Source organism: Lathamus discolor, chromosome 4 (genome assembly GCF_037157495.1).
Source record: "Lathamus discolor isolate bLatDis1 chromosome 4, bLatDis1.hap1, whole genome shotgun sequence".
In the NCBI taxonomy this organism is placed as follows: Eukaryota; Metazoa; Chordata; class Aves; order Psittaciformes; family Psittacidae; genus Lathamus; species Lathamus discolor.
Window position 1 is genome coordinate 7,234,809 of NC_088887.1, and position 18,819 is coordinate 7,253,627.

An 18,819-nucleotide genomic window follows, 5' to 3' on the forward strand; every position below is an offset into this window, starting at 1 on the left:
AAGTTGTGAATGTGGTACTTTCTTCTCCTTGCTCTGGATGAACTTTTCCTCAGCAAATCTTTAGCTGGTGTCTCTGTAGGAGATCCTGTACTCCGTACTGGCAAACCCCTGTCAGTGGAACTAGGGCCTGGCATCATGGGAGCTATTTTTGATGGTATCCAGAGGCCTCTCTCGGACATCAGCACTCTGACCAAAAGTATCTATATCCCTAGAGGAGTCAACGTGTCAGCTTTGAGCCGAGATATCAAATGGGAATTCACACCTTCAAAGAATCTGCGGGTAGGTTCTCGCAAGCCTTCCCCCTTTGCTCCTCTATCCCCAGAGGTTAAGGCTGGAGCAGAGTGCCGGGGCTGGGACTGCTGGGAGCTATGGTTTATGCAGTTTGTGTTGGGAGGTGGTAGTGCGGTATGAACCTGGATGGGGACCACCAAAACTTACTCTGTGTGACTTAGAGTGTGTTGCTGCTGTATCTGAGAAACTTGTAAAGCTTTAATGTATTTGCAAAACTGTAAAGAAGCTCATGGAATTGCACTAAGCAAAAAGAATGACTGTGGAACACATTTTGCAAATGAAGGTAGCCTTAGAGCTGGAAAGTATCATGGTTTTAGCCCTTGGTGGTGTCTTTTTTTCCAAGCCTGCAGGTTAGAATATGCTGTTCTTTCTCTACTTAACACATTAGGCTGAGAGGTGTATAAGAAACAAGGAAGATTCCTTGCATCAGTCAGTAATTGCTACTGTCTGAGCCTTAAAAGGCACCTCAACCCAGATAGTGTTGCTAGCAATGTGCTGTTAGTGTCATGATGTATGCAAATGGGCTACTGTGCTCTAACAATGCATATTACAAAGGGAGTAATCACAGTGCTAGACTTAATAGCTATAGTTACTTTATTAAGGTTAATGTTCTTTTTTAAAGCTAGAGTTCTTGCTTATGATTAATACACCTGTTCTGATTCCAGGTGGGCAGCCACATCACTGGTGGAGATATTTATGGTATTGTGAATGAAAACTCCCTTATCAAGCACAAAATCATGCTGCCCCCACGGAACAGGGGTACAGTTACATACATTGCTCCGCCAGGAAACTATGACACTTCAGTAAGTCTCCCAGGCAGCAGTTGCTGATATATTCCATGTCTCTCTCATAGGGTTGATGTATTCTTTCTGTTCTGCATGATGACAACTAAAAAGTGTTTCACGGAACAAAGTGTCTGAGTTAATGCTCACCTCTGCTGACCTGCCTGCAGGGATTACATGAATATCTTGTGCAATTATATTCTGTGTATGGCTTCCCAATGGCACTTGAGTGTGCCGCATTTGCTGACCTCTGGGGATCTGCACTATCTCATGAATATGTGAAATTCAGTTGCTCTTCAGAAGCGTGTTTTTAGGTGATGCTTCACCTTGCACATCTTTTTCCCTCAATGGCATTGTAGATACAATACGGGAAAGAGCTGTCATCCTCTTTTCACCTTGAGAAGGGATGATAGCATGTTAAAGTTTGGAGAAGTTGGTGGTGGTGTCAAACACCTAGCTGTGCAGAGTAGTTGAGACAAGAATTTGTATGCTGGTCCAGTGCAGCCGTTTGTTTACTTCAGATGTCTGGTGCTGTCTGTTAGGATGTTGTCTTAGAGCTGGAGTTTGAAGGCGTGAAGGAGAAGTTCACTATGGTCCAGGTCTGGCCTGTACGTCAAGTCCGTCCTGTTACTGAGAAGTTACCAGCCAATCATCCTTTATTAACTGGCCAGCGGGTCCTGGATGCCCTCTTCCCGTAAGTACTACTTCTTTTCTAGCACGTAGGAAATCTCTTTTTTGGAGGGAATCAGAGGAAAGAGGCCTAAAATTTTTTATGGGCAAACAGACCTCAAGCTTTCACTGTGTGTTCACAGCATGATCTTAAAAAAATATTTAGCTGAATTCATCATACTTCTGTATTTGGCAAGAGATCCTACTAGTGGAAAAGGGATAAGTTTAACAAGATAGTTCTAGTGCATTAATCTAGAAAAGAATGGACAAGCATAAACTTAACATAATCATGCCAAGCCTACAGAAAGGCTAGAACTTTCAAGCTTGATACCTCCGTTTGAACACATCAGTAGGTTTGCTTTCCATGGTCTTGAGGATGCGCAGTTCCCAATGGTTATGGGGTCACTGCTTACAGAAACTGTTGCATGTAGCTGTAGCACAAAATGCTTATTTAAGCAGCTACCTTCCAAGACACTGAATTCAGTAATTTTGGTCCTAAAATATTGTGCTGCTTATTCTTACAGCTAAGTGCAGTTGTTCTTTTCTTAGCATTTGCATTCTGTTGGTGCTTCCAGCTGTGAAAAACTGCTGTGTTTCAAGCCTGAAGGTCTAGCTGTTTTACCAGCATAACTCGTGTACTTCAAGGGCAGTAGAAGAAAAGGATAGTTTATAACCTCAGTCTTTTGGTTTAGTGAAATACCTGTGTGTTTCTAACCCAGCACACTGAATGTGGCTCCTGTCTTTCCGCTTTCAGTTATGAGTTTATTGGAAAATGTATTTTAAGATGGGAGAGAGCCGAGGTTTTGTTTCTTGCAATTCAGACTCCTTTCTCTTTACTCAGGTGTGTACAAGGTGGCACAACGGCGATTCCAGGAGCATTTGGTTGTGGGAAGACTGTGATCTCTCAATCTCTCTCAAAATACTCCAACAGTGATGTCATCATTTATGTAGGCTGTGGAGAACGAGGAAATGAAATGTCTGAAGTACTGAGAGATTTCCCTGAGGTTAGTATGGAGAATTCATGGAGACTGAACTTGCTATTGTACCGGCATTGTAAGTGAATAACATACTATATCGGCAGAGTGACTCAAACCCACCTTCTTGCCTCCCTGCTGTGCGTTCTGGCTGTAGTAGCAGAAATCCCTTTTGCCTCATTCAGGAATTATTTCAGTGGCCCCTCAGTACAAACCTGGACTGGTTTTTGGGTGTACCTTCTAACTTGTTTTAAAATAAAGCCAAGACAAACACAGTTACAAGCACCTTATCTTTCGCTGGTAACATCTCTAACTTAACCATGCATAGCAAATACAGCATCTGTATTTACAGGGTGCAGGGTGGTGATACAGTTACCAGATAATAGTGTGACATGTGAGGCTTTGGAATGCCTTCTGAAGGAAATAGAAAATGCCTGGTTAAAACAAACAAACAAAAAGCAGTGGATTTATTAATCCTTCTACCTGTTGTTGTATGTTAATGAATTAGTTGTGGCATGTTCTTCTGTAAAATATGGGAAAGAAGTCAGATAGTCTGAACTGTTAGGGAAACTCCATTGTCAGAAATAAGGGGTAAAGGGCTTGGATGTGTTGGTTAGTTACAAGATGGGAAAGTCAAGATGAAGTGGCCATGAAAAAAGGTGAATGCCAGTGTATTCATAAATGGAATTCTATACAAATGTCAGGATATGCATTCTGTTCAGGTGTTTATAAGGTTTCACTGGGCTTATATATGTGGTTTAATGTCCAGTTGTCAAAGACAAACTTGGATCATTTTAGATGGGGAAAAAAAGCTCTCTCATTCCTGACAGTCGTAGGATACAGGTGTAGGATACAACTTTTGGCTCGTCCAGCCTAGTAAGCTGAGAGAGGATAATGTACTTCCCGATGCAGTGGATTTGTCATTACTCGTTTGAATGGGATCAATAGAGATTTGCCAGTTGCAGAAGATGAGATGAGGCAGTGCATTAAAGAGTTAAGCTGTGTGCAATCTGGGAGGCAAATCAGCATAGTATTCTCTTGTCTCTGCTCTTGGTAGAGTAGCTGTGAGGAGAGGATCCTGATCTAAAGGGAATAATACTGTAAAAACCAGGCACCCCACAAAACAACAACGAACACTTTGCTACTGTTCCCTTTTTTTTCTTTTCTTGCATTTTAGCTAACAATGGAAGTTGATGGCAAAGTAGAAAGCATCATGAAGAGAACAGCTCTGGTAGCAAATACCTCCAACATGCCTGTGGCTGCCAGAGAAGCCTCTATCTATACTGGTAAGGTTTACAGGAGGCTGAAAAAGCTGTGTGTATAGAGCAAGCCATAATGCTGGAGCATTTCCAGTTCCTGAGATGGTCATCACCAAGAAACTTGCTTAGTTTCAGAAGTCAACCCTTTTGGAACTTGTGTGCATGAAGTCCTAGTATCTTAATTGGATTTGGTATATACTTAAGATTTCTGAATATTGAGTAGATTTTGCTTATAAGGTGAATGTACTGCACAAGCTCTCATGTAGGTTTGTCTCCGTGTTTTAGTTATGTAAGCTTTTGTTTATGACTGGTGTTTTGCTGACAAGTACAGCCACTTACTGGGGAGGATTAGGAGTCTCTAAGTTGGCAGGTTAGTCTGCTTTCCTTTGCAGCCTCTCATAGTGCTCTTTTAAGTTCTTTGTTAGGAAAACTTGTCAGATCATGAAGATAAAATGTGACCTTTTCTCACTGTTGTATTCTGGCAGTTTGAAAGGGAAGAAGACATTTTACAATAAGAAGAGGCTTTGTTCATGGTTTCAGTGAGGCAAGGAGTAACATCAGTGACATTGCCATGTTGCTTCAAAGAGATACATGGGAATGTAAGATGAGCCAGAGTGGTTCATAAGGGAAAATGGGAAGAGTGAGAAGAAATAATAAAGAACAGCAAGGACATGATCTAGTGGGGAAAAAAGAATTAATTTCCAGTGTCTGTTTCCATCCAGATGTGAACTTGCATGTAATTTGGCTTATTTACGTCTTGGTGACAACATGAAATCGTAAAATTCCTTCCGGAACCTTATGCTGAGCACGCTGTTGTCTTTGTTCTAGGAATCACCCTGTCTGAGTATTTCCGGGACATGGGCTACCATGTCAGTATGATGGCAGATTCCACTTCCCGATGGGCTGAGGCCCTCCGAGAGATCTCCGGGCGACTGGCTGAAATGCCAGCTGGTGAGCAGTCTTTTCTCAGTCTAGCCTTGTAAAAGCATCCTTTAAACTCTGAGCCTTTGACTCTGTTTCTGTGTGTTGGTATTCGCAGACAGTGGTTATCCAGCCTACCTTGGTGCCCGTCTAGCCTCTTTCTATGAGCGAGCTGGCAGAGTGAAGTGTCTGGGGAATCCTGAAAGGGAAGGCAGCGTCAGCATTGTTGGAGCGTGAGTGTTGCATCACTTTGCTTTGCGTTGGGTGCAGCTCTTCCTCTGTGTTTTTGTGTCTCAAAGTACCTATTTTTCAGACGAAAAAGGTCTTATTGCTCTGTGCAGCTGCAGAACTAAAAATACGTGTTTGAGTAGGTAGATATTTAGTCTCTGTTCACCCAGAGCTGCTGCTAAATGATGTGTGGGGGCAGAAGGAATGAATGTGGACAGGTAGTTCTGTGAGATGGAGACTTGCAGTCTCTTGCAGCAGTTGGAGCAAATGGCTCAGGGAAGAATGTCATTAGAGCTGTCACTGAAAAGTATGTCAAACCATGCTCAGAGCAGGAAAGAAGGGGCAATTAGAGTAGCAGTGTGTGCATTTGGGGGCATGCTCAGAGCAGGAAAGAAGGGGCAATTAGAGTAGCAGTGTGTGCATTTGGGGGCATGGTGAGTCGTGATTCTCTTGCTTAAATAGAATAGAATTACATGGAGCAGTACATCTTAAGCTGCCATGGGCATGTGGTCCCCAGACATTGTTATAGGTGACATTGATTTGTATATCATACTGTGGGCAAGTGAACTTCCCACCACATGTTTTGAGGAGATGCTTCAGCATCTGTAAGAACACCTGGAGTCCATTTTTTGCTCTGCTTAGTTCTGCTGCCTACAACATCCATACACAAATGAATTGTGCTTTTGAGTCAGATGTTAAATATTTTCTCTCTGGTGAGGCATATATTAAGGTGTCAAGCCCGAATGAAATTTCAGTTGTTATTGCATAGGTGAATATCTCAAATAATTTCAAACTGGGATATAGTTTTCTGTAGAATAATCACTGCACTGTGTTTCACAGTGTTCTATCAGCTCACTTCCTGAATCTGTTCTGATGGAGTTAGGTTTGATAATCCAAGCTGTAGTTACTTCCTGGAGCTAAAGCAACTGAAATCATACCTTGATACTGTCAATCAGTCATTGATACAACTGTATTTCCTGGTGTATTTGATACACCACCTGTGTGAGTATGCATCAAACACTTCCTGCAGTGGAAGCTTGTGATCTGTTACTTGAAATCACATTGACTTTTGTGTTTTCTGTGATGACTGAGCTGCGCAGCCTCATGTTCAGTACTTCAGTTTAAACTGGGTAAGCAACTCTGACGATTCTTCCTTATCTCTTCCTGCTCAGTGTGTCTCCCCCAGGTGGTGACTTCTCTGATCCTGTCACATCTGCTACACTGGGCATTGTCCAGGTATGTCCCGCAATGTTTCAGCTCTTCCATCCACTTCGTTGATCCCAAAATGATCATGCGTTTGTGCCAGTGGCAGGGGTGTGAAAGGTTTGATTTGACACAGGCAGCTTTGTTAGGGTGCTTTGCAAAATGTTCTAACAGTGTAAAAGGTGACCTTATGAGATGGTATCTGATGTGTTTGAGATCCCTTTGGAAGAGGAAGTGAAGGTAGCAATTCCTTCCAATGCCAACTGCTCAGGAACATCTGTGCTTCCTGATTGCTGCCCACTGAGCTGCACTTCAAATGTGGCTGCTGTTGGCTGACATGGAACTCTTAATAGGTGCATTGAAACCACAGAAAAGTCCTCAGAGCAGATGACTGGGAGATTCATGTCTTGCAACTGATTGCAGCCCTGCTTAAGGAAAAGGAGTTACATCTTATAGGTCCCCACTTAATTAGACTCCAGTATTGACATTGTAACGGCTGACTTCTTCCTCCTTAAGAGGAGTCTTAAGCTTAGTAAGTCTGAACTCAGTTTAGAAGGTACATCCTTTCTTGAGAAGTGTGTTTGAAAATCACTGCTATAGTAATATAAGGAAGGCTTTCTTTTTCTCTCTGAAGCTCTCATTTGTGATAGCCTTTGCCATATTGCTTTTGTGCAGACTTGCTTTCTGTACTTATTGCCTTCAATTATGTTTGGTTCCTATTTTATTTGGAACACTGGTTGGTCTTTCTGGCTTCTGCCAGGTTTTCTGGGGCCTGGATAAGAAGCTGGCACAACGCAAGCACTTCCCCTCCGTCAACTGGCTGATCAGTTACAGCAAATACACGCGTGCCCTGGATGAGTACTACGACAAGCATTTTACAGAGTTTGTCCCACTCAGGACAAAAGCCAAAGAGATCCTACAGGAGGAAGAGGATCTTGCAGAGATTGTGCAGCTTGTGGGGAAGGTGAGTAACCAGCTCTGAGGAAATGTGTCAATGAGCCATCCTCCATTTCCTTACCACTAGCGCAGGCTTTGGATGGTGTCTTAGACCAGACTTGGTGGTTACTGCGTTGTGCAAAAAGGCAAATGGCCACTGGGAGATGTCAGACTCTCCTGCCTCTAACTGTGCTTTATTCCAACTTTCTTCTTTTATGACTTCTAATGACAAAAGAGTTTTTTGGATGAACCTTGGCTTGATGCTACTTTTCTCATGTAAATTAGTTTGCAGAGCATCTAATGCTGGAGTTAAGAAGCTTCTTGCTTCAGTGTTCTTGTTCTGATGAAACAGCCTTTGCTGTAACTTACAGTAGTAAGTAATTTTTGCAAGAGAAATGACACAAACTGATCTTGACTGTTGAAGTCATCTGAAGGGTTACAGTTTATTAGAAGTCATGTTGCCAGCTGCAGAACAGAGGTGTTGGCATTTACAAGCTGGCCTGTAAGAAACAGGCGCAATGCCTGCTTTTTCCGAGACCCTAGTCTCTCTGGAAAGCTGTGACAGGACATATGGCTCCGCTTTACTGACATTCTTTAATTTCCTTCTTTTGCTTCAGTGTTTTGGAGAGAAAGCTGAACTTGGACAGGAATATTTCCCTTGAGAACCCTCAAAAAAGGGACCTAGTGGAAACTATTGTGTTTCAGCTTAGCATTATAAACACAGACAGGTGCCCAGTACATACTTGACAGTAACTTAATCCCATGAGGTTTGGGTGAACTGTGCTGATTTACAGGCTCATAGTGCTGTGTGGGATTTTGTATTGACTGTTGTTATTTGGAGGGAGTTTTCTCTCTATTCACTGATGATGCAGCCCAACCAAGATGAGGTCTTCACTACCTCTTGCCTAGCAGAGCTCTCTAGATGTGTCTTTGAAGAAAAGGAAATGTGATCTTGGAGTCTTCTGCACTCTTCTATTTACAAAATCACGTTCTAAAAGACTGGTTTACAGAGCAGGGTAGAATCAGTTCCTTGGTGGGGAGGGGATATTGATAAGCCAGTGCTTGTGACAAGGCATTATTCCCATGATAGAAGTACTGGAACTGGTGATCTTGATCTCAAAGATGGTACCTTTCACAGTTGAAGCCTGGGCTTGGCTAAAAAGTGCAATAAACCTTTAGAAAGGGGAGATTGTGGAGAAACAATCGGATACTTTTTTCTCTTATTAGCTCTGGTTTCTGTTAGTCTTCTTGTGAAAGAAGGTCCAAACTTCCTGTGCAGAAAGCAAGCCTGGGGTACTTGAAACTCAAGTTGCCCCCTTTAGCAAAAGGACAGTGAAGGTAGAGGAGTGACCTGTGGTGCCAAGAGCAGCAGTGTGCACCAGGGTTGTGGCTGTCCCATGGAGTATGAGAGGCATTGTCATCAACTCTTTTGCTCTTCTTGAATGGCAGACAGGGAAAGCCCATTGGTGGCTGTGGAGGCTAGTATCAAATCCTTAAGATTACTTAGTGAGATCTAGTTTTTCTTCCATAAGCATAAGGATTCAGGAAGGTAAAAATGAATTGATTTCTTTATGTAGGAAGGTGAGGTTTCAACGTACCTTGTAGCAAAGTCATGTGTGTTTTCTGTCTGGTGGCTTTCCCATTATATTAAAGGAAACTTCCTTTCCATTGTTTATCATCAGATAGACTTTGTGACTGTTTGGCCCATCTTAATTTGGCAATCAGTGAAATTGGCTGGACTAGAGCAGGGAGTGAGAAATACCCCAAAGATAGAATTCTGCTGAAAGCTTAAGAGGGTGGGAAGAAAACAGGTATTGAAAGATACCAGTTCTTGGCCAGGGCATACCATGTCCTCATGGAATAGAGTACTAAACTAACAGTGTGCCTTATTTTTCTAGGCTTCCTTGGCAGAAACAGATAAAATTACCTTGGAGGTTGCCAAGCTGATAAAAGATGACTTCTTGCAACAGAATGGTTATACGCCTTATGACAGGTGAGATCTGACTGGCTGCTCTGCCCTCTTAGGCCCGTGTAGTCTGCTTATAGACAGCTATTGTACTTGGAAATTGCATTCAGCATGCAAATGGAAGAGCTGTGCTTAGGTAGGCCACTGAACAGTGTATTCACTTTGTCTTACCCAAGGCATGCAGACCTTTTCTGAATGCAGTCACACCCTTTGAGTTTCTCAGGCCCTCATCTGTTGTTCAGTTAACCAATAGCATGTCCTCCTTGGGAGGAGAGGAGCACTTTATTTTCAGAGACAACATCCAAAGTCTTCTTGGTTATTCTGGCCATAAATGGGGGATTGCAAGAATCTGCTTTCAGTTACTGTTGCATGATTCCTGAGTAAATTAGATCCATAGAAATAAAATAGTCGATCTTTTCCCTAGTGTGATATTTATCCCTGTCTGCTTTGCTGCTTTCTATGCTATTTTTGTGTTTTTAAGAGCCTGACAAAGGGGCCTTTTGTACTTCATCTAGCTCCCCTGCTCAGGTAGATCAGGAGGTCCTAAGTACGTCATCACTAAAAATGTAGATGTCCATCGTTCTGTAGCAGTGCATGCCTTTGATTAGGTTACGAGGGCAAGCATGCTTGTAAGTGATAGGGAAGCACAGGAAGTAGCATGATGCAGGGTATAAATAATAATGAGGCACCTTCCATGCCAGTCATCCACCCATTAAAAATTGAGGGGTTTTTGTGTGGAGTGCTCTTGTCATAGAAACACATTTTCCTGTGAGCAAAGAAACTTGCAGAGCTGTCAGGTCATCCCAGGCTGCTTGGAGGAGGTCTGCTCCCATGATGGACAAAACAGGAAGGAGGAATTCCGTTGGCTGCTCTGGTGTTTTCCCTTTCTTGTTAGCATTGGCACAGATTGAAAAGTGAGACTTTGGACAGCCATGGTTCCTGTTCTCTCCTGTTTTGCCCAGTGTTTGGGTGCTACTTCAGAAACCTCCCTCCAATACGATTGTCCTAGCCTATGATTTGCTTGTTTAAAAATGTGTCTTTTGACAGTGTGTATTCAAAATGCCTGGAGTAAAGCAAGCTAGTGCCCCTTCTGTCAGGTGAGAACTGAGAGTTGTGAAGGCTGGAGCAAAGTCCTGTTAACTGTGACAAGATGCCTGACCAATCCTTTTGCGTCCCTTCAGGTTCTGCCCTTTCTACAAAACAGTGGGAATGCTTTCCAATATGATTGCATTCTATGACATGGCACGCCGTGCTGTAGAAACCACAGCCCAGAGTGACAATAAAATCACGTGGTCCATCATCCGAGAGAACATGAGTGAGATCCTGTACAGACTTACCTCCATGAAGTTCAAGGTATGGTTTGTGCTGCTTTTTGTGAGCTTCCGGTGCCTCTGGAAGGCAAAGGTGGTCATCACTTGCCTTAGATAAAGGTCTATGAACAGAGACTTTCTGTGAATGCACTGAAGAACTGGTTTTAGTTTGTGAGCACAGGAACAGTCAGTACAGAAACCAGGCAGATGATGCACGCTGCATAGCCTCGGCACTCCCATCCTGGAGAGTCTCTTCTATGTTACACGTATCATGGTAGTAGTACAAGCACCTTTCCTGTTTATTTGGGGGTGCTGTGATAAACTTTTATGTAAAAATCATAATACGTTCTAAGGATAATTAGCAGATAAAAGCAGCCCCGAGTTTAAATCCAGGAATGTGCTAAAAAGTGAATGATGGGAATGTTGATGGCATACTCTTGAATGGAAGTTAAGGAAAGAAATGCTAGTCTCCTGCAGTAATACATGATGTATGCTGTGTTTGGCTTCAGCACTTAAGGTGGGTAACTAGGAGGGGAGGGGAAGGGAGAAGTAACTTCAATGTGAGCTGAAGGGAACACAAGTGCCTTGGAGCACCTGCTCTGGGTAACTTCAGAAGTCATCTTCTTAGGGTACTGCTTTCCTAAAACTCATCCAGAGCATGCTGGTGTAGCAGCTCCTGGTAGGACAGTAACCTGTGATGCTGACTAAACATGCTAAGAAACTGATGTTAAAGTAGCTAAGGAATAATCTCTGTGAAGGATAATGCTTACTCTGCTATAACTCTTATAAGCCATCATTGCAAATCTCTCAAGAACGAGTACCATAGGATAAAATCATGTTTAAATTTAAGTGTTCTGGTGTGCCAATGGATTCTGTTCCTGGAGGTTTTTTATTTCTTTGGCTTGTTTCTGCAGTAAGCAGATCCCTGGTATATATGCTCAAAGCACCAAAAGCATAACAAGATGCACGTATGGACATGGACAGGTTCTTTGAGGGCTGGTTGTATAGAGACAGGGGAAATAACACACTTTTTACAAACCATGGCCAGCAGAAGACATCTGGCATACAGCAGAATAGTGGACTGAAAAAGGGAAGCCAGGTGGAGAATGCACGTTAAGAGGAGCTGGCCCTCTAGTACAGGAGTAGTTATGAAAGGAAAGTTACATTTTTGGGTAACAGGCTAAAAGGCATGAGAATTTAAATGCCCTGCATCCTGCAGTCTGTGTGCTTTGGAGAGACAATGAAGGAGGATTGCATCCACGCATGTAAGTCCTCTGTGTTTCCCAGGAGCTGCACTGGCCCAGAGAAATGTAGTGCTGAGAGGGAAATGGTGAAGATACTGAGCAGGTTTCGGAGCCTGGCAGTTCCTGCTCCTCACAGGAAGGCCTTGCAGCCTCAGAGCAAAGCTGATTGTGCCATTTGTCTTTCATGAAAAGTACTCTGAGAAAATGAAGCTGTGCAAAGAGGGGTTTGAGCTTCTGATTGCACAATAAGGTTTTAATTGGAACCAAGTGCCCTCTGAGTCATGGCAAAGTAGCTTCTGCACTTACTAGGGGATGCACCCCAGAAAGTACAGCAGAGCATCTCTGAGTCACAGTGAGCCTTGCTCCACTTGCTTTGGGGATAGGAGTTTGTACTAACCACTGCGGCTCTTGAATCACCCAGCATTAACTAAGACCCTCTGTATTACTGAATCCTCTCCAAATCGATTGCTTTTCAATAAAGTAACCACTGCTCATGAAAGAAAATCTCCATCCAGGATCCATCCTGCCTGCTCCCTGAATGTAGCAAGAGGATGAGATTTAAACCTCGTGGCTGTCAGTGAGACAGATGGGAGCTATAATGCTTGCTCTGCAGTTGGCAAGGGTTAATCCCAAAGGCAAGAAATGACAGCACTGGCAAAGCAGGGTTGTCTAAAGTACCCCAGGCTTTTCCTCATGGAGCTGTTCACTTGCTGTGTTATCTTTCAGGACCCTGTCAAAGATGGTGAAACAAAAATCAAGGCGGACTATGCTCAGCTGTTTGAGGATATGCAGAATGCGTTTCGCAGTCTGGAAGACTAGACTTGACCTCTGTGACCACTCCAGTTTGTCCTCTCAATTCCTCATCTCAGCTCCTCTGCTTCCCTACCTTACAAGAATGATGCAACAGTACTTGAGCTGATAAATAGCCCTATGTTTTCCCTGTTCATACTCAGAGAGTGTCCTTACAAAACATTCCTCCTAATCTGTGTTTGGCATTGCTTTGTGTGTCTGAAATGGTGAGTGTTGTGTGAATGGGCCTGGCTGAGTGAAGAAATGCTGTTGTACACTTCTAGGGTGGGAAGAATTTCACTTTGCCTCTCCCAGCTCTCTTGGTAACTGGTCTTTCACCTTCGGATGTATCCAGCTGAGCTGTCCTGGCAGAGGAGGTGTACATCTTAATGCAGTCACGCGGTACGTTCTGAGCTGGCAGGGGCAAGGGCATTTACATCTGGCGCTTTGCTAAGTGACTGTCATGGCGTAGAACTCCCTGTTCTCAAAGAGGTTTTGACCATGTTCTGCTGATACATTGATACAACCAGAAATTCTTAACTACTCCGTCCCTTCTGCAGCCTTCAGCCGATTCGGTTGGTATTTAAACATGGTAGTTCTAGATCTCTCTAAGAAGGGACTGACTAGAAGATGAGCATGTACAAGTGACCAGTGTACTTCCGTTCCCTGGAGAAGTAGAGTTTTATCTTCCTACTTATTACAGATAGGACTGCTGGGCCCTGCATCAGCTAAAATCAAAGCCATAGGTGCTCAGCTTCCAGTGTAATTTGACCTTCTTGCCTCCCACTCACCCCGTAAGATTTCATGACACTCAGCTGCTTTAGTTAGTGAAGCTTGTGACTGCCGCCATGTGCTGCAGGATGTAGATGGTAAATTTGGAGATGCCATGCATGTGGACCAGGAAGGCAGTCCTTCCTTGGTGGTGCTCTGCCTCCCAGTGCAATGCCCAGGTTGTGATAAGGAAGGGAAGGCGTGTGCCCAGCCTTCCTCCTCCACCTGTGCTCATGTGGCCGGTTTGGCAGTGGCACAGAAGGTCCCTGGTTCTCATGTAAGAGGAATGTATGATGCTAAACTGGGGGCAGGGGATGATCAGGGGGAAGGCTGGAAAGTGCAAAATGTAATTACTCCTGCCGTGTTGATGGCAATGCAAGAGAAACCAGTGACTCTGGCCTTGTGCTCTGGAAGCACTCTTGTCAAGCAGCTGAAACTGCTGCTTCTTGGGCTTGGTGACTGGCAACACTAGTAAGAGGTGGGGAATGAACATAGGGCAGCCTTTCTGTCACACTCCAGGAGTCCACTGCTGTGGAGAGAGACAGAAATGCCTGCATCCTCTCCAGTCTCTGCCTCGCTTGTGTCCGGTGGCATCCAGTGCTGCTTGCCTGCACCCAGCTTGCTTCCAGCTGATTTTTTTTACTGCTTTGCTATGTCATCAAACAGTACCCGGGGTCGGTGACACCATGGTGGTGGCATGGCTGGGCAAGCATGAATTCTGTGCTGAGTTATTGCTGCCAGCTCTGAACAGTAGTGATGCAAAGGGATCTTGCACTACGGACCAAATGCTGCCACTTCCATTACAGTATCAACTTGCTGTTTGTTAGGGGAGAGCCAGGCTGAAAGTTAAAGGGATTAACTACTTCTGGTCCTCCCAAAAGCAAGTACTCCTCCAGCTGATATCCTGGTAGTGAATGGTTAAGTTTACAGCTCACTGAACTGGTGTATGCTGCTTATTTTACCAATGAGTATGTGTGAATGACTAGTCACTGTCCAAGCCCTTGCTGGATTCCTCATCGGTCGTACCCTTCACCACTGTACTATGTAGCATTTCATGCTAGAAACCAGATGTTCTTATCTCTTTAAATAGAGGATGTTAAAAACTTTACAGAAGATGTCTATGATAATGCAGTTCTAATATTTATTGTGCTGTACCTGGCCCTGAAGTGTGACCAGTTCAAACAGTTCCATATATATTTTTGTCTTTTTTGGTTTGTGTCTGTTTTCAGTGTTGAGATTCTGATGTTCACTGTGTCCTGCAGGTCCTCCCTCCACAGCTGTGGGAGGAACTAAAAGACGGGCAGAACCCCACCACCTACTTTATCTTGTATATTTCATAATGTATGTTGCAGGAAATTGTGTAAAAAAGAAAAGTAAAAAAAAAAAAAATACGTTGAAGTCAATGAAAATAAAATTGATTTAAAGTAGGTTTTATCTGTCCTCTTTTATTACACCAAACCAACCCTGTGCCCCTGTGGTGTACACAGTGTACTATCAGGACAGCTCACAGCTTGCTTAAAACCTTACTACTTCATTTTAGCAATTTCTTTAAACCAGTCTGGCAGGGCCTTAAGGTATTTCTCTAATCTGGAATATACCTCCTGGAATCTCTAAATATGAATGTTGGACAAAGTGACTGGAACCTCTGGATGGGAAGATCACTGTGGCATTGCTGGTCAAAGCCCAGAAGTTAGCATTCCTTTTCAATAAGGTGCTGAAACCCACCTGTAAATAGCAGCACACAAAACAACGTATTGAGGCATTGTTGTACCTATTTGACCAGTGTGTTTTGCTATTTTTATATACATATTAGAGATACAGCAAGCTTGAACAGAGCAGATACGCAAGTAATCCCACTGCCTCACAAAGGGGTGGAGGTCACAAGCTCAGCCCTGGCAGCTGCAGCCTGGCAGTTCTCTGTGGACGGGAAGAAATCCATCGAGAGAAGTGAGGAGTTCAGGTTTTGGCAGTGTGGAAGTTGCCAACCGGCAGCGTCCTCACTTCATCCACGCGACTTTTGTGGATCTGGAAGGCAGGTGTCACCCAGCGGCCGCAGGAACACTGCTCACCCCGCCAGCTGAAGGAGCCCAGCTTCGACGTGCATTTGGGACACAGCAGCTGCAAGAAAAAAGCATGACCCAGTCTAAGGCACGTGCAGATGGAGAGCTGCTTCAGTGTACTTCTATGGCACATTCATTGTGACTACCTCTGCAGAGCCAGGTCCTTCCCTTTAACACTTCAGAAAAGGTAAATGGGCTGAAAAACTGACAAAAAAGCAAACCTGGTAGGGCTCTTTAGCCCTAGGGTATAGCAGGCAGCTGTGCTGGCAGAAGGGAGGGTGTGGAAATGCAGCTACTTGGACCTGGTGTGGTTCCAGGACAGTTCTGCCAGCCTCCAGAGAGCCTCAAGTCAGCGTTAAGACCGCATCAGATGTAAGTACCACAAACTCTCTTCTCACACTAAAACCAAACAGCAGATAAACCCTGCCCAACACCCTGGGTAGTAGTCTCAGCCCAACACGATCAGCAGCAACTTTCCTTGTAAACGCATATGTAAGAATCTATTCACAAGCTGGAAAATTCATGCCAGAAAGGCTGGAAGACCTAGGTCCTGGTGGGGGGGCTTCCACATCAGGGAACAGAAACGGTCTGTTCTGCCTCTTAGGGCAAAATCCAAGACTAAAGCACATGCTGCCCATCACCTGTCCTTCCATTACTCCGAGCAACGCTGGCTCCATCCACTGCACAGGCTCGGTGAAGTAAGAGGTACACTTCTCACGGGTGTCACCACAAAGCGGAGCAGAATCCGTTATCCTCTTGTGGGCAAAGGCTGTCGGGCCGCTTCCTTCCGTGTGGGACAGGATGCTGGAACTACGGAACAGAGCACGCCTGCACACCACAACAGAGAGGGGAAAAAGAAGTCAAGTAATTGGGTTTTTACTGGGAAAACTACAGACAACAGGAACTAGGGATGAGGACCTCCGGACAGTAAATAAACAGGATTGCAAACCCTATGGTTTGGGGTTGTTTTCATCTGGTCTAGAAGGCACTGATTTCTTTCTTGACACATCTAGTGATTGGTGTAGTTTTGGGCTCTGCCATGCTTGTTCTATGGTATTATCTAGACCTGTTTTTGAACAATTCCTGCCTACAAGAACTTTATGTTCATATATTTGAAGGAACCTACACCTAGGAAACAGCAGGATTACTGAGTTTCACTTAAAGCAAGCCATAAAAAGTAGTTAAAATGCAGTAAACCTACACGTTTACCGGAAGTATCTTCTGGAGAAACTGACTGTCAAAAACAAACTAGAAGTTATGGTCTCAGAGCAAGCTGCTCAGAGCCAAATGGGATTATGCTGGTCCATAGGAGGCAGCAGATCAGGCTACACAAGTGCCACGGAACAAGAAATTCTGTTCCATAAGATTTGTCTGATTTTGGGGGCACACATGGCACAGAACCTTGGGCAAGAGCTCATCCCTGTCCTGTCAATGACAATGATTTACAAGGGCTATTTTTCTCTTGAGTCCATTACAAAATTACATCTTACGGAGAAATAGAGAAAGCCATGTACCTGCATTTCCTGCACCTGTAGAGAGCCTCTGTGTTTGGAGTCTGACATACACTGGTTGGATCAACAGCAAAGACCTCTCGGGGCAAGTCTTGAAGCTCTGCAGAGGTGTCAGTACCAAGTTGTGAATCAGACAGACGCAGCTATGCTGCATGTGGGGCAGGACAGCGCTGCACCTCTGCCCCAGCACGCACAACTCACCTTCATCACATCCATTTGTCCACACACCAACTCCATTAGATAAGGTAAAAATGAAAGAGCCTCACCCCACCACACCTAAGACCGGGATTCACTTAATCCAAGGAACTAGGATCTAGACTTCAGCCTTAAGAAGGGTGAAATAAATAGTTGCATTTTGCTCTATGCTCTTACTTAAACAGAAAGTAAGGGCAGAGAAAGAGTTAGAACAGTTCTGCCTATCTTTCAGTGCGCACAAGTCAGCTTATGAACAGGGCCTGCTAAGGAGAATGACACGTAAGGGGCGGCAGCGCTGTCATGCTGAATACGAAACACTCGGATCCTGCAAAAAAGTATGGATTACGATTGTATTATAAAATTACACATTTCTGCCGCAGTCAGCCTTGGCAAATCAAAGTATAAAAGTTCACTTCGTATCTTGATTTTTGCGCTCTACCTCAGTTCCGCACTTGCCAATTTTGTTATTGTTGTTGACTTCTTTTTAGAGGATGTTCACTTTGCTCAGCATGAAACATTTACAGAACACAAAAACCAGGAAACAAACCAAACTGGCCTTTACCATTTCTGCATTTTGCTGAAGAGAGCAGCTCCTTACAGACCTCTTTTCTCAGGCATCTCTCAGAGACACACTTCTCCCCGCGGATGAGCTGGAATTCTTCAGGGCCAGCACAATGTGAGGGTTTGCCTAGCCAACCCAATTGCTTTGAGCGCAATGCTCCAACACGGCCTTCTGTGTTCCCTTTAGGACAGACCTGGTCCCGCAGAGGCCACCCTCCTTGGCACACTGCCCGAAGCCTCTCCCCACGCACCCGCCGAGGCCCCGCCACTCACCGGGGTACCTCTCCGTGAGCACCTGCAGGCGGTACCGCTTGTAGAGGCCGCTGCTGCTGTCCACGGCGCAGCCCATGGCCTCGTAGAGCTTCAGCTGCGCCTGGAAACCCGCGTTCATCCTGCGGCGGGGCGAGAGGAGAGCGGGCTGAGGGGGCGGCCGGGGGGCGGCGGGGGGCGGCCGGGGAGCGCGGACAAGGGACCCACTCGGCGTCGGGTTTGGCGGCCCTGACGGCGGCGTAGGCCTCTTCCCAGCCGAGCCCCTGCGTCTTCATGAGGTAGGCGGTCACCACGGCCACGCTGCGGCTCACCCCGGCCCGGCTGCAAGGACAGGACCGGAGAGGCCGTGAGGAGCGCCGCACGGGGAGCCGGGAGGCCACCGGTCCCCCGCCGCCGCGGCGCTCACCAGCGGACGAGGGCAGCGCCGCCGCCCGCCCTTGCGGCGCCGATGAAGGCGGCGCAGTCATCCAGGCGGCTCAGCAGGTCGGCGGAGGGCTCGTCCAGCGCCCGGACGTGCATGGCCCGTACCCCCGGTACGGCCGGCGGCTCCTCCGCGTCCACCGTCAGCACCGCCACCACCCCCGCCGCCGCCAGCGACTCCGCGGACGAGCACGACCCCGCGCCGCCCACGTAGAGCCCCGGCAACACCGGCACCATCCCGCTGGCGGGGCACGCCATGGCGGCCGGCTCGCTGCGAAGGGGCAAGGCCCCGCGCATGGCGGCTGCCGAGGGCCCCGTGGCGGAGCCCGCGTTGCCGGCAGGCGGCAGCCGGGAGCCGCCGGTGCCGGTGTTGGGGGGGGGTCAGCCCTGGGCCGCCCCGCCAGCGGCGGGGATGGGCCCCCGGAGCATCAGTGGGAGCCGTGCGTGCGGAGGTGTGAG

General features: G+C 45.8%; 3 protein-coding genes across 4 annotated transcripts in view; 1 reads left to right on the top strand and 2 right to left on the bottom strand.

The window, feature by feature from the left end:
- The window catches only part of ATP6V1A (ATPase H+ transporting V1 subunit A), a 30,768-nt gene extending 15,998 nt beyond the window's left edge, over positions 1 to 14,770 (top strand). For both annotated transcript variants that reach the window (XM_065676160.1, XM_065676159.1), the window contains 12 exons: positions 65 to 279; positions 957 to 1,094; positions 1,616 to 1,767; positions 2,584 to 2,746; positions 3,894 to 4,002; positions 4,804 to 4,926; positions 5,015 to 5,129; positions 6,297 to 6,360; positions 7,088 to 7,291; positions 9,162 to 9,256; positions 10,411 to 10,582; positions 12,510 to 14,770. In XM_065676160.1, the coding sequence (XP_065532232.1) occupies positions 65 to 279; positions 957 to 1,094; positions 1,616 to 1,767; positions 2,584 to 2,746; positions 3,894 to 4,002; positions 4,804 to 4,926; positions 5,015 to 5,129; positions 6,297 to 6,360; positions 7,088 to 7,291; positions 9,162 to 9,256; positions 10,411 to 10,582; positions 12,510 to 12,602 (1,643 nt within the window). In that variant the 3' untranslated portion in view covers positions 12,603 to 14,770. The remainder of the gene's footprint in view (positions 1 to 64; positions 280 to 956; positions 1,095 to 1,615; positions 1,768 to 2,583; positions 2,747 to 3,893; positions 4,003 to 4,803; positions 4,927 to 5,014; positions 5,130 to 6,296; positions 6,361 to 7,087; positions 7,292 to 9,161; positions 9,257 to 10,410; positions 10,583 to 12,509) is intronic.
- Positions 1 to 18,819, bottom strand: part of NAA50 (N-alpha-acetyltransferase 50, NatE catalytic subunit) — a 209,607-nt gene that overhangs the window by 38,025 nt on the left and 152,763 nt on the right. The gene's annotated exons all lie outside the window — the stretch shown is intronic.
- DUSP12 (dual specificity phosphatase 12) lies at positions 14,762 to 18,692 on the bottom strand. The gene is made up of 6 exons (XM_065676166.1): positions 18,347 to 18,692; positions 18,148 to 18,261; positions 17,944 to 18,062; positions 16,918 to 17,014; positions 16,045 to 16,231; positions 14,762 to 15,461 (listed from the first exon to the last, which is right to left on the bottom strand). Exons 1-6 carry the CDS (start codon positions 18,655 to 18,657, stop codon positions 15,300 to 15,302), a joined length of 990 nt encoding a protein of 329 aa, XP_065532238.1. The 5' UTR covers positions 18,658 to 18,692; the 3' UTR covers positions 14,762 to 15,299.